We start from the raw sequence: 14,869 nt of genomic DNA on the forward strand, positions 1-14,869 counted from the left end.
GACCAGGGCCATCACTGGAAGACATAAGTGAGTATTAGGTGTCACACCTCAAGGGGCACATCTACAACCTGCTCTCAGGCAGGAAAAGTAGCTGTGTAGGGATGGCTGTACTGCAAGTATCAGGGGGATGTGGGCCAAAAAGCCATTCTGGAGAACTAAGAGCCTGTCAGACAAGAATGGGTCAAGTGTCAACAGGATCAGGTGTCAGTGGGAGAGGAGAACAGATGCAGAAAGTCATCTGCTGCCCCTCAACCCTCAAATCAACACCCATGAGCCACAACCCTGGGAATCTCCTTTCCCATGCCCTCTCCCTCCATCTTCCTTCCCCACACTCCTCCTGCAGAGACATCCCAAAAGCCCAGACCTTGGGCTTGGTGGGGAGATTACAGCTCAAATCCCACCATGTCTCTCGCTGTCTGCGTCCCACAATCCCACTCCAAGCCTCAAGCCTGCTGCAATGTCAAGCAAGCCACAAGTGGGACTACAGCATTCCCTCTAGGAGGGCTTTTTCCTTTCGGACACATTGTTTTCATAGCAAAGTGAGGTTTCTGCGGAAGGGCCTGTCCTCCTGGGGTTATTACTCACAGGCTGGATTTGACAAGTTTTTCTTAAGTCCTCCCTCCTCTTCCAGGCTGCGGGGGAAGAGATCCCCCTCGGAATCAGACTTGGAAGCATCACCCTGGAGCAAAACAGAAGGCTTCAGCAAGGAGGATGATGGGTCTCAGTGCACGGACACCCCTCTGCAAAAACGGATTCCAACACCTCCAACACCACACCTACGGATCCACTGAACTTCGTACCACGATGCAACGTCACCTTCACAAAATGATGCATGCACAGGTTTATACCACAGACTAATTAACCTCCTACCAGGAAGACGAACTGCCTCTGGCTCCAAACATGGTCCCAGAAAGGGATCAGAAAAAACCAAACCATTGCTTAATTTTTACTGCTGGAATTGCATATGGGGAAAGACAGATATGATGAGAAATTTGGGGACAAAGGTTGGCCCTACTAATCTCTCTTAATTTATACACCAAGTCTTAAAACTCCCTGTGTGTGGCTCATTCTAGTGATGCTTTGATGGAGCAATCCAGGGCTCAGGAAGGGCACAACAGATCCTGAATTTCCAACATGACTAATGTGCACGTGGCGATGGATGCCCCATCAGCACAGAGAGGATCCAGGTGGCAGAACTCAACACTGACTGCCATGAGTGGCCATTCCTCTCTCAGCTGCCACACACAACAAGAGCAGAAGTTTTGGGGATTTACACTGCATGATTTGTGGAGTTTAAATTCTGCTGTTATGGTTTCCAACCTTGGGGGTTGAGCGAGAGCTGCCTGCTCTGATAGGTGCCCATCCTCAGGTGGAGAGAGATGTTTACCATTCTTCACAGTGTGGTGCCCAGGCTCTCACTTGGTCTTGTTGCACAGAGCCACTTAGGGATGTCCCTGTGCATCATCCTGATTCTGTCCATTGGCACTGCAGAAAGGCACTTAGGGTGTGGTATAGTCAGGATACACCCGGTGGGCAGTGGTGCTCGCCAGAATGATCGATACCCATCCAAAAAGAGGAGGATTCACGGCTGAAACCACTGCTCTGGCAAAGGGCACCAAGCCCTGTCACAATGGAGGAGAGGTGGGAAAAGAGGGAAGATGCTGGGATGGGAGAAGCCAAGCAGACCCTCACTTTAACTGTGAGAGCCCAGGAACCCCAGAAAACCCCACCAAGGCTAAGCTGCATCCCCAGGGGCCCTGGCCAGCTCTGCTGAGGTTTGGTGCTCGGGTACTTGTTGATAGTAACATCCCACAAAGACCCCAGAGTGGGACAGGAGGAAGAGATTGATCCAACACAGGTCAGTGCCCTGCACCTCATTGTTAAGCAAAACCCTAGAGGGGTGAGCCCCAAAACTCCCCCATTCTTTAGTGGGGTCATTAAACTGTTAAAGATACTTTTTTCCAGACAGTCTGGACACATTTTCAAGGCAAAAAAAAGAGTGTGACGTAAAGTGTTGGCTCAAAACTTTCCCTCCTGTGGATCCAGGACTTCTGTGCTATTCAGGGAAGCTCATCCTGCAGGATGCTGTCTGAGAAGGTCAGGCATGCACCTTGCAAGGGGGAGCAGTAAAGTTAGTCTGGCCTGAGCTTCACTGGAGTAAACCTGTGTCTCCATATGAACAGGGGCTCCAGCTGGCTCCGGGTACACTCCCCACAGAGGCTCCCAGCTCAGCCTGTCAGCAGCCCTGCCAGGAATTACTCATTCTCCCTAATGGGTTATTTAAAAGAAATAAATAATGGGAAGAATTTGATATGATTTGTATTCCTGGAGTGCTCTTTAACAGCCCAAAGGAAAGTTTTAGGGGGCACAGTGAGACGTGTGCCGAGATGGAAAAGCAGAGCTACATGGGGACTTCCCAACCCCCTTCCCCCAGCACCAAACCCCACGTCTGGAAGGCAGTGAGCATCCCCTCCCAAACACCACGTGCCAGACTCAATACGGTGCAGGCAAACATCTCGCAGCCGGCGCTGCTGCCCGTTACCTGTTCTTGCACTCCCAGTTTGCCTTTCTGGATAGAAAAGGGGTTATGAGAGAACAGGGAGTTAAAATCCTTTTGGGAAACGAGGGTACGTCAAGATGGACCAGGCGGTACAACGGCTAAACCAGCCTGTACCATAGAGGACTGACACACTGGGATATGACAGGAAAGGGCTTTTGGGCTGAGGGAAAAGCAAGACTTCTTGGAAAGGACAGAAAGGGAAGGGATTGGAAAAGAGAAAGATGAGGTTGGCAGAAGAGTAAGGTTTGGGGTGTGCTGCACTTCGGAGATCCAGCGCTTCCTCAGACCTGAACGAGACCATTTCACCATCCTGGCTGCACTGTAACGTGGCATCTTGCCAACAATTCCAGCATTCCAGCCAGCCTTTCTGGGACACACCACAGCACAGCTGCTGCCGTCCTACCCTGTCCTGCAGAGCAATGCTCCCACACACACGTGTCCACAAACAGGCTTGATTCCAGGTCCCTTCACTCCTGGGCATCCTCCTCTGCCTGTGTGAGGGAGCCTTGGTGGGCACACTCAGCATCACCATCCGCATCCCTAGGGAGGTGACCGTGCCATGGAGAGGCTGTGACAGCTCCATGGAAAGCCTTCCCCAGGGCAGGCATCCGGAAAGGGCTCAGTGAGAGCTGGGGCTGGAGCCACACCAGCCACTCTGAAGCACCCACCTTAATTTACCTGGCTCCCTCAGAGAAGGAAGGGACTTAAAATCAGGGCTGACTCGACAATGAGGACGACAAAAAGGAAAGAACAAACCAAAACCATTCCCAAAACACCCAAATAAACCCCAAAAGAATGACAGCTACTACAATGAGAACAGTATCACGGTGTGTGACCAGGCACCATGAGAGAGACAACCACAGTGGTGGTGGGATGTGCTGTACGTACCCCCGACGAGTCGACAGGCAGCTGAATACAGCTTAACTGCCCACTCGCATCTTCTCGCTTGGAGATCTCCTGAAGGAGAGACGGGGGGAGGGAGCAGGGAGGAAGGGGAAGGCGGGGTTCAATTTTCACAGTTTCAACAGCAGGACTGAATGGGGAATCAAAAAAACACACGAGAAGAGGCAGGGAAGGAGAGTGGAAGGAGGAGAAGGGCAATGCAGCCACGATGGAGAGCCAGGCTGGGGCACCTGCTCCATTCCACTTGGCACAAGGAAGGAGTGGAAGATCTCAGGTGGAGTGAAGCCCTTTGAAGGGACCAGCCTTACCTTTAAATTAAGTGTTTTGAACAGACCTTGCTTCAGCTCCTAAGTGATAATTGTGCTAATGAAACACCAGCTAATTATTGAAAACATGATTTTTTTTTTTGCAGCTGTATAATAGGATCTTTATTTATTATGCCTTCATTAAGCAGCAATGGAGGCTTCTAATGAATGTTTGATTAACACAATATCAGTGCTCTTGCAGCCAGGTGAAATACCTAATTTAACGAGAGCCATATAATCTACTGGGAGTTCAGATCCCTCCTCAGCCCTGTTAGTGGAGACACATTTAAATCAGCAGTTTAAACCAGGGGTCTGTAGGCAGGGGGAGCATAGCTCTATCCTGGGAGGCTTTGGCATATCAGTGGCCCCAACATCATTTTACAGCACCAGAAGTCAGCTTTTCCCTGACTACTTGGAAAGCACACACCATTTTTTCACCTTGTTGTGTTTCCCTTTCCTCAGGGGTGGCTCTCCCAACGTTCCTTTTCAGCAGTGCAGCTGTGCCTGGTCCCATCCTATGGGGCTGGAGGAGCTTACATGCTGCAGCAAGAGGGCACAGACTGTCCCACCATCCTAATTTGTTGCCTACAGGGCAATGGAACTTTCCTCTGGTAGCTAAATTGGTACAAAACTCATCCCAGCCTAGGCTGAGATGAAGAGTTTAAGGACTTGCCAGTGACGTGATGGACACTTAACTTAAAGTCTTTGCTTGTTACAGAGAGAGACATGGAAAAGCCATTGAAAGAGAAAAGATGGAAACACTTTTCCTTTCAAAAGGAAAATCCCACTGAAACTGGTAGGAATGCGGAAGGCAAGGGATGCAAGAAAAACACCATCCAAAATCTCTACTGCAGGAGAAGGGACTTTCCCTCTGGTGGAAGGCCAAAAGAAGTCAACGTCGATATTTTCCCAAGGATTCTGTCTCCAAGAGAGCAGGTAATGTCCTGCAGAGGAAAGGATGGAGAGCCTGGAGGACCTGAAGTGCCAGGGAGGGAGTGGGCCACAAAGGAGGGGAAGGAACAAACCCACGAGAGAGGACAGACAGGAATAACGGGACACAAACTGGGATTACCAATGGAAGAATATACTTTGGAGATAATATTTTTAGGAAGTCCTTTGGGAAAGAAGCCCAACTAAGAGGAGTCACTCCTTGCTTCACAGAGAAGTCTCCAAAGCAGGGACCTGAGAGGTCAGGCAGCAATTTCCAATTAGCAGTTTGATCAAACGGAGTCCCCTGCTCACCTTCCCTGCACCAACACCAGGTTCCAGTTAAACTGGGCAATGTGCAGTCAAAAATAACCACGTGGCATAAAGTCCTGTGTGTGCCTCTTGCAAGAAAGAAGCAGGTTACCAAATAAAAGGGAAAAAAAAGGGGGGCAGGGAAGAAACCTGCAAAATATATTGCTCCATATTTAAAGTTTGGAACAGATCCTTTTTGTTTCTCAACTGCTTATATACATCTGCTGCCTGGCAACTGGGGCTGCAAAGCCATGCACTAAAATTAACGAGGTGCTTGCGGATTGAGGAAAGGCACTCAAGGACCAGGCAGATAAAGGCAGCAGCCCAGGATTGTGTTTCAGCCCAGAAATCTGAAGGAGAATGGAAAAAAAAAAAAACCCACCAAAAGAAAAAAGCAACTCAGAAGAAGAGTCAAGTGCAATCATGGGAGGAAGACGCCAGGCTTTGTTTACAGCGAGAGATGATCTCTCTATTAATTCTGCTTAGAGAGGATCCTCTGTGTGCTGGCTTGCAAAAACCAGAACGTGATCTGTTCACAAAGCTACACACCAGCAAAGCTGAATAAACATAAACCAGTAAGGCCAGACCTGGCTCCCAACCTCCAGAGACATTTGCTCCCTGTCTGCTGCAGGAAACGCAGGTTGAGCTGAGGGTTCTCTTGATCCCATTGCACTTTACTGGAAGAATGTGGAGAACTCAATAATGAGGATGTGGAAGGGAGATTATTAAAAAGCCATCATCAAAGCTTGATATAAAATAGCCCTGGAATCAGAGTCACAAATTATAGAAACATGGTATGAGCTCATTAAAATCTCCTTGGCTGGACAGGACTGGCAGAGAGGGTTTGGTCTTCAGAGGCTGCTCTGGATCCTGGTCCTGCAATCACCTCAACACTAGCGTGAGCATCACTGGCTTCAGGCTGTCTCAGGGCTTTCCCAGATCAGAAGTTACTCCCTGATTTACACAGCACTTAAAGCACATTTACAGCTTACACAGATACCACAGAGCTGGCTTGGACCAGCCCTGGCAGAGGAGATGCAGGGGCAGGCGATGGAGCAGCCATGCTGCAAAAACCAGCTGAAAGCAAATTTGAGGGGTGCTGAAGGCAATCCCCTGACTCCAGGGTAGACGTACCCTCAAGGACATGGTTTTCAGAATAAAATCACAGCACATTAAGCCTGAATTTACAGGGCACCATGGCACAACTGGCTGCAAAGCGAGCGTGGCATAAATCGCTGCCCAGGGAAGAGGCATGCGGCGGCAGCGGAGCGGGAGCACCCCGGCAGGCATGCACAGGAATGCTCTAGCATGGAAAACTAGGCTGAGCCAAGGAGCAGAGGTGTCAGCCTCCCTCGAGGGCCAGGGGCTGGCAAAGGGGCTGCTGCATTTAAAGGCTGAGTCCTTTTCCCTGCACAGCGGGAGCAGCAGGTGATCTCCCGCATTGGTGACCTTCAGAGAATCAATTTGCCAGACTGAACAAAGGTTGGGTTTCGAAGCTGTCACCAGGAGCAGACAAGGAGCTTTGTACCTCTTCTCACTTGGACAAGGGAACGTTGTGCTATTCAGGAGAACCTGGCAGTGATCTTCCCTTCTGCTGAATGGTGTGTGGGGGATTTACAGACAGAAACAGCTACAACAATAACAATTAAAATAGAAAAGCACCAACATGGAGAGAGACAATACAAAAAAAAAATTTCAAAAAAATATTCTTGCTATCTCCTGGTATGACTCCATTAATTCAACTCCAAACTGTGCTCCAAAAATAGTGATGATGATAATAAAAACAGCTCTCTTCATAGGGTGGCAGGATATTACGATACACAAGCAACAAATCTTAAATAATATTTAGTCATCCTACAATGCTTATAAAAATCAGAGACAGTGTGCAGAAGCACAGCCTATACAAGCAGATCCCAGTGTGGAGTTTTAGGTTATATTTACCTTTCCAAACAACTCCCTGGACAGGCTGTAAGGTTCCCCTCCCCTTATAGATGTCCTTGGACAGTCAGACAATTTTTGCAGAGAGTGGGTGGGCAACACAAGTCTCCCACTCTGTGTGGTGACATGATCACTCTGAGTTGGACAGTTGGATTGGCAGTAGGATGAAAAAACAGTTGAGTTCAAACTTAAGAGCCCCCCAAAGCCTCCATCAATCCAGGATGTCTCCTGGAAACTCCCAGCCCGAAGAAGCAGATGGCATAGACCAGAAATCATGTTCTTTAAAATATTCAGAGCATTGCAGGGCTGGAAACAGGAAGAGCTCCATGAATACGTACCATGAAAAAAGATAATCGTGTCACTAATCTCTTACCAGCCTGCGTAAGTTTTCAGGAGGGGCCTTTAATCTGGCTGACAAACACGGTGAAAACTGTTTCAAAGAGACTGTCATAGCAGCGATCCCATCCGCAGTGCCTGACTCACCGCTCAATTCCCACTCCTGCATTAATGCTAACAATGCTTTTCATTTAAGCCCTTCATTTAGAGGGTTTGCTGTATTAAATTGCACCGTGGCTATGGAGAAGCAAAAAAAAAAAAAGAAGAAGAAAAAAAAATAGAACACCTAATATTTTACCCCACTTTTTTTTCTTGTACCACTCTTGTCAAGGTATTGCTGTTCGTCTCAGAAATCAAATCCCAGGATCTGGAAGCCCTGAAACTTTAGAAGAAAGTAAAGGCACGAGCATGAGGACATTACCTCTGTCTGGAAACCCTCTACCAGGATGGCCACCAGCAGGTTAAAGAGAACGTAATTCCCAAATGTCATGAGAGCGATGAAGTAGAGAGCAGCCCAGGACGAGGTGGATGCCATGCCATTGTAAAGGACCTTGTTCCAGTCTTCCTGGGTCAAAATCTGCAGAGGGAGGGTATCAGGAATATGGAGATACTGGAGGATAGCATGCTGTTTTCCCCAATCCTGGCTGGGTATCCATGCTCTAGATAGCCCAGACAAGCACCTCACTTTTGGGTTATCCACGCAGCTCTAACCACAGGAGGATAAACCCAGCCCAAGTAACCTTCTGAGCCCCAGAAAAGACAGGGCCAAAGTGACTGTGATTCCCAAGCTACTGCTAAGGACCCTGTGCCAACTGCCCTGACTCGCCCCTGCACTCAGGGACATGCTCAGGCATAAGGAAGTGTAATGACACATTGGTCAGACCTTTCCCTTTGGTCAACCACAATAGCTAAAAGTCCTTCAGAGGTCCCAGGGTTACAGAGCCCAGAGCTGCTAGAACAAAAATTGCATGTAACAATTATAGACTTAAACCAGATTCCATTATTTGTTGAAATATCACTGCTAATAGTCCTGATCTGCTCCTCTCCATCCCCTCCCTCTGCACTTACTTTCACTCACCTAGCCCATACCCTGCAAATGCAAGAGGCTCCTGCCTCAGCAATCCCTTCTCATCAGCATTCTGATTTAGCCTGGAAAACAGTCTGAAAACCCCCGTGTTCCTGCACTTGTGGTTTTGGGTCACCTCCTTTCCACGGTAAGGAAATTCTGTCAGCTGCTTTGGAAAACAATCCCAACCTTCGCAATCCCAGAACAACATGAGTTGTGGCGTTTTCCATTTTGTACCTGGAAAACAGTGACGATGGCCCAGAGCAAGGAGTCGAAATTCTTCCTGTCAGGCAGTGTGTCACCATCCCGCTCCGAAGCGAACTTACACCCAAAGAGGTGCATCCCCAGGATGCTGCACAAGATGGGAAGCAGGAGCTCAACAAGGGAATCACTGTACAAACCAGTAATGTTACAGCAGGGCTGACTGTCTCCTGATTTCACCTGGGCAGTTCCTTTTCTCTTTTATTTTTCTTTTAAAAGTTGAATCCTTTGTTCGCTGAAAAACATGCCTTGAGATCATGCAAACCAGTTGTGAATTTAGGTCAAATATGTCAAAGAGTTTCAACCAAAAAAGTATGTCTGCTCCTTCTCTTTCTTCTGCCTCTTTTTTTTTTTAAAGTCAAAACATTGTCTTTCAACATTTTCTAAACAAAATGTTTTGACTTTCTGTTTTGCAATGACACATTTCCAGCAAAATATGCTTCAACTGAATTAGGAAGACAAAAAGGGCTTCTGTGAAATGCCTGAATAAGACATATCAGGGGACTCAAAACAGCTTTTTGGATTTTGACAAGAGAACAGAATACCTTTCATTATAGATAGATACTAAAAAGAATAATCTGCTTTTCCCTGCTCTCTGCTAGTAGCCTGAATAATCAAATTATTTACAGCTCTACTGAGCATCATGGCTGCAAATGGCTGTTTTGAAGTGAAACATCTCACTGGAAGAAGGGATGTTACTCCATGGAAGAGATTGGCTTTCTTCAGCCTTCCCAGTGCCTGGATTTCTGGAATACCATAGCTGGCTGTAGAAGGAGACAGGCTCTTCTCAAGATCTGGACCAAAATCTAAAAATATTGGGCTACACCAAGCCTATTTCTAACATTTCCACTTCTCAGAAGGCAAGGCCATGCAAGAGCACAAGCACCACCACGTCTGACTTTTTTTTTAGGAACGTCACTATCTCCTCAGCAATATTTTTAGCACCAGGCTTTCTGCTAGTCGGTAAGTAATGGGACCACTGTCTTGGGGTGATGTCAAGGAATCATCTACTCTGAAAGATCTTCCTTGTAAATCATCTTGCAAAGACGAACGTCTCACTTGGCCAACTAAGATAATTGAGTCAGAGCACCACGTCACTGCCCATGTTGGCCAGCAATGCTGTTCCTAGGACCATTCAGCACAGTCATGTCCTGGTAGGGACTCTGTCATCTACTCACCCTACCGTGGGATGCCACCTAAAAACCCAGAGCAACCTCAGGACAGGGAATCAGAAGCGCTCACCTAAAGATGAAGATGAAGAGCATCAGCAACATGCAGAACGTGGCCACATTGTCCATGGTCTTCATGAGGACTACGAGCTGGCGCTGGAGGGCTGGCATGAAGCGAACCAGCTTCAAAACCCGCATGAGCCGAAAGGTCCTCAGGACTGAGAGCCCTCCACCTTGCTGGCCCACTATCTCCCACACGCTGAGGAAGACAAAAAGGTCAATGCAGGATGAGAGGACAAAGTCTAATGCAGCGGCATGGAGGAGAGGAAGCAAAGGCAGGGTGAAATTCTGAGAGAAGAGGGATGGAAAGTGGGCAGAGATGTGCTGCCAATGCCCGCGGCGAGCTGGACTCCATCCAGGCTCGCAAAGAGCAGAGCCCCACTTGAGTGTCAAAAATACGCCTGCAAATCAGTGGCTGCAGCTGCAGGGGCAATTACAGCCCTTGCAAGTGCCAAAAAACCAGAGAGATACTTAATCGGCCACTGGTTGTGCCATTTGGATCCCAGAGTTTCCCAGGACATCAGGACTGATAGCTTTCTGCTTGGGCTTCTCTCTAAAATGACCATAAAATAATCCCAAGGTATGTATTAGCAATCATGTCTAAGTGCATTAATTTACAGAGAGAAGTGTAAAGTGTCACAGGAAGGTATTTATGCCCACTCTCCATTACTTTCAGTTTAATTAAACAGCCAAATGAGGAGAAATACACATAAAGAAAGCTCAGGGTTTGTACCTAATCACCACGATGATCCCATCAAAGATGTTGTATGGATTCTTAATGTAGCCAAAAGGACCATAAACAAGGACTTTCAACAGCATCTCCAAGGCAAAGAGGCTTGTGAAGACAATGTTGCTGATCTCCAGGGCATTGGTAAGTTCCTCTGGCTGGGGAAAAAAAAGAGGAGGAGAGGGAGAGAGTAAACAGCACAGCTCCATATGCAAAATCACACATGGAAACACAACAAGCCCCAGTACTGCAAGTGTCAGAATACTGATGCTAATGGTGTGGTGAGAGAATAGCAATAGCTCACTGAAAGCCCAGGAGACAGAAGAAAGACTATTGGAGTATTTAAGGTTTAGAAACCCGTTGTAAATTCAGCAGGTAAATCCAGACATGGACTTCACGTTAATCACAGCTTTAGTACCACCTCAGGAGGTTTATGCAGAAGTGGCATGTACTGAGGCTTAATGCTTTTTTGACATCCCCCAAACTGATTCTCCTTATGCAGAAGGGAAAGTTGGACTGTTTTCTCACATAAATATCCCTTTAGGGCTTGTCTTTTTATTTAGTAGCTCATCAAAAGATTTCAGCTAAGATTTTTCAAAAGCAGAGATCTGAGGTGATATAGCAGCAGAAATGGCTCAAAAAAAAATCTCATTATCAGGAGGACCCAAATCTGCTACTGAAGAAGGGCCCAATCCTGACACTTCAGACTGACAATCTAAAAGCAGAGGTATGAAAAAACCTTAAGAAACAGACTCCTGGTAGTCTTGGACCTAAATTAATACCTTACATTTTTTTTTAGCATGTTTCACAGAGGGTTCCCAACAATGCCTGCAGATGCCCAGCGCTGCGCTTTCCCCAACAGGTGGGCGGGCATTATCAGAAAACATATGGTAGGAGACAAAAACTGGTGGTATAGTCTGTTTAGGATCAATCAGTGGCAAAGACAGGCACAGGATCTGCAGAATCAGATCCCTTCTCCCCATCTGACCCCAACACACAACCACAACTGCATGTTTCTACTTAACGACTTCATTGAAATCAGGAGCTGACATTCTGCTGGCAGATGGCCACGGGGTCACGTCAGCAACGCCAAGGTGGCACAGGGCAGTGGGCTGGCACAGCTCACAGAACACCTCACACACAGCGGGTGCTGGACTCCTCTTGGGTAGTTTGGCCCTGAACTCACTCAGATACTGTTCTAAATCCCCACATGTAACCACTCGTGTGGCTTCAGATGCCTGAACACTGTGGTGGGTTATGGCCAGATGTGCATGTTCACAGCAGCCACACCATGAGCAGAAGCCAATGTGCAACCCATGCAGTTGACTCTATCCACCACCTACATGATACACTTTCACATCTGGCCAAAAACATCCTATGACAGACCAGGAGTTGCCACACCACAGCACAAGTTGTAGGGTTTGACATGAGGTGACCCAAACCCTAACACCATACCAACCATGAGAGGGGAGAGCTCAGGGTCAACCCTTGATCAGCTGTGTTACAGAGCCCCAAAGGATTCACAGATACACATGGGCAAAGAAACACACAAATCCACGTGGGCAATCAATACTTTCTTTCCCAGGATTGAAGTATCCAGACCAAGCCCTTGCAGTACCACCAACTCAGTGTGATGGTAAATGGGGATCCAAATTTCTCTAGTGTTATCTCAGTGTGGTGATTTAAATCTTGGAGACTTGCACTGATATTGGTGGGAGCTTGTGATAACAAAGGATAGCAAAGGGGGAAACAAGCATTAAAAAGAAAAAGTAATAAAAAAGAAAAAAAGAGAGTGTTGAACACACCTTATACCTCTAACATCCTCACTGAGGAACAGATCCCTTGGCTAGAGTTTGCCAAACACAGCACACACACAGCCCAAATTGCCTGCTCACTGATCTACAGCTAAAATACAAATGTTCCAGCTCTTGATATTAAACGCAGCCCTGGTTTAAAGCCATGTACCTATGGGAACACTCAGACACAGGGTAATAAATAGGCCGAGAACTTATATGTCAAGCTGCACCTCAGGACGATTTCAAATAGCTGAAAGTCTACATTAGTCACAAAAAAATGCCAACTCATTCATACGCGCCCCAGCGCCGAGGCAGGCTGTGCTGTTATCAGTACCGCAGCGATACTGCTGGAGAGGAGACGTGTTCCTGGAAGCTTTCCTTCTCATCCATCAGCACCACTGACCTGGGCCCTGAAGGCTGACTTTCACCCTCTGTTCTCCCTCTGTGGCCACGCTGCCAAATCTAACCAGCCCTTCAGGCACAACCCTGTTAAACTCCTCAATGCGTGAGCAAGCGCCCAGCATCTCCCACAGCCCCAACATCCCTTCCTCATGGGGACTGACATGGAAAATCCAACAGACCTGGATGGGATGACATGTTAATAGCATGGATTAATGAAACTTAGCACTTCATGAGCACCTTCTGGTTGGAGATGTTGTTGGGATGTGTAAATACAGATGGGAGGTGGTGGCAGGGAACAGCTGAGTGATGTTAGGAGCCACAGGGGGAGCAACACTTACACTGCAACTCTCCCAGGACCCCCAGAACCCACTGGAAGGGATGTGGCTCCTCCAGCCCATGAAATATCCCTCCCCAGACCACCCAGCTCAGAAGAGCCAAATATCCCTAGCACTGGCATGGAAGGGCTATGGGTCAGCCCATGCAGTGAGGTGATGCTCAGCACTAAATCCATCTGCCTCCACATCCCTTGCAGGAAACAATTTTAATACCTGAGACATTGGGCAGACATAATAAAAATGAAGAGTGGGATCTCCTGAACCAGAGGTGAGAATTAACATCCAAAAATCTAAGATTAATGGCCAGAATGGATTGAAAGAGAACAGAAATTTTAACTTTCACTTATCCAGAAGAGAAAGGTCATCAGAGCAGCCTGAAGCTCTGCTGGGGAGGGTGAGCTGAGCATCTGCTGGAAGCACACTCCAATCAGACCTGGTGGAAATCAGCTGAGTTATTTTGCTTCTGGAAACAACACATCCCTAAACAGTTGAGATGGGGCAATACAAATTACTCAGAGGATTTCACAGCTAGCTGTGGAGCACTGTCCCTCAAGACCCTCAGTCCCACTTGGGGGTCCCAATGGCAACTCATGAGCCCTCTGCAATAGCTCGACATCCCTTTCAAGGGACACATTGCTGCAGCCAGTCCATGGGGCACCCACACGGATCCCTGCCATGGGCATCACTGGGATTTATTGATACAAGCAGAGGTAGGCTGTGATCATGAACCTGCCCAAGGGGATCCCAGCCAGGCAGTGGGGATTCAGACCCTTCTGAGAATGCCAGCTATGGGATATTCATGCAGCCAGAGATGTGTACAGATAATAAAACTGTTTATAAGATGCTTCTGCTCTAGAGAAATCACAAACATGTCTGAGACATCTTTCCTGAAACACCATTACAATACAGCAGGAACGTGGTTTTTCTCTCCCGTGGGAATTGAAATTGTCATCCCATCCCAAACAGGAATGCAGAGTTCCAGACTTGGCAAACTGAAACACTGAATCTTGGAAGTTCTCCCCTCCATTTCAGTCCCCATTCCTTTATCCCTTTGCTTTGTACGATAAATCAACCAAAATTAAAGAACATAAATAAAAGTTAGCTTGAAGAAGAACATGGAACTTTTTGTTCCCCAACTGTTCAAACAGACATTTCAAATATCTCAGACAATGTATTCCAATACAGTTGGGGTTTTTTTTTTGAGGCCAGTTCAGTGAAACCACTCCTCTGCCATGAACAGCTTGAAATGTGATAAACTGCCATTTTCTGACAATAACTGTCTAATCAAAACACTATCGACCAGCTCTAGACATGATGCACCTGGGAGAGTCACTGACTCCTGGCACACAACCAGCTCTGTGGGTCCTTGCTGGGCTGGAAGGAAAAGAGCCAGTAAATTCACTCAGCTTTCCCCTCTGAGGGCCACAACAGAGCAGCTGGGGGAGGTAACATCCTTCCTTTGACTAAATGATATATTGTGAGGAAAAAAAACCCCTCCATGGCCACCCTAAAAAGGGCATTTTGCAGGAAGCAGAGCCTGAAGTGCAGAGCCTGAGGTTTCTATGCAGCACAAAGCCTCTGCCCACCATCCCCGTTACAGCACATCTGCCACAGCCTCAGCTTCTCCATTAAAAGAAAAGTCTGCTAATTCTCTCGTCAGTAGCAGCAGTGACTAATTAAAAGGAAAGCATCCTATGATTAAACAAGCAACACCCAGAAAGAGTGAGACCCAAGCACGATTCAGCTGCGGCACGAAACACCAACTCTTCCGA

General features: G+C 47.4%; 1 protein-coding gene across 1 annotated transcript in view; it reads right to left on the minus strand.

The window, feature by feature from the left end:
- Positions 1-14,869, minus strand: part of LOC103804874 (voltage-dependent T-type calcium channel subunit alpha-1G-like) — a gene marked incomplete at its 3' end in the record, with an annotated part of 44,326 nt that overhangs the window by 348 nt on the left and 29,109 nt on the right. Inside the window, exons 10-15 of the mRNA XM_009077509.1 lie at positions 10,571-10,722; positions 9,851-10,036; positions 8,585-8,699; positions 7,703-7,858; positions 2,543-2,569; positions 582-679 (exon numbers count right to left, since the gene is read on the minus strand). Of these exons, the coding sequence (XP_009075757.1) occupies positions 582-679; positions 2,543-2,569; positions 7,703-7,858; positions 8,585-8,699; positions 9,851-10,036; positions 10,571-10,722 (734 nt within the window). The remainder of the gene's footprint in view (positions 1-581; positions 680-2,542; positions 2,570-7,702; positions 7,859-8,584; positions 8,700-9,850; positions 10,037-10,570; positions 10,723-14,869) is intronic.

Source organism: Acanthisitta chloris, unplaced genomic scaffold (assembly GCF_000695815.1).
Source record: "Acanthisitta chloris isolate BGI_N310 unplaced genomic scaffold, ASM69581v1 scaffold16086, whole genome shotgun sequence".
NCBI lineage: Eukaryota > Metazoa > Chordata > Aves > Passeriformes > Acanthisittidae > Acanthisitta > Acanthisitta chloris.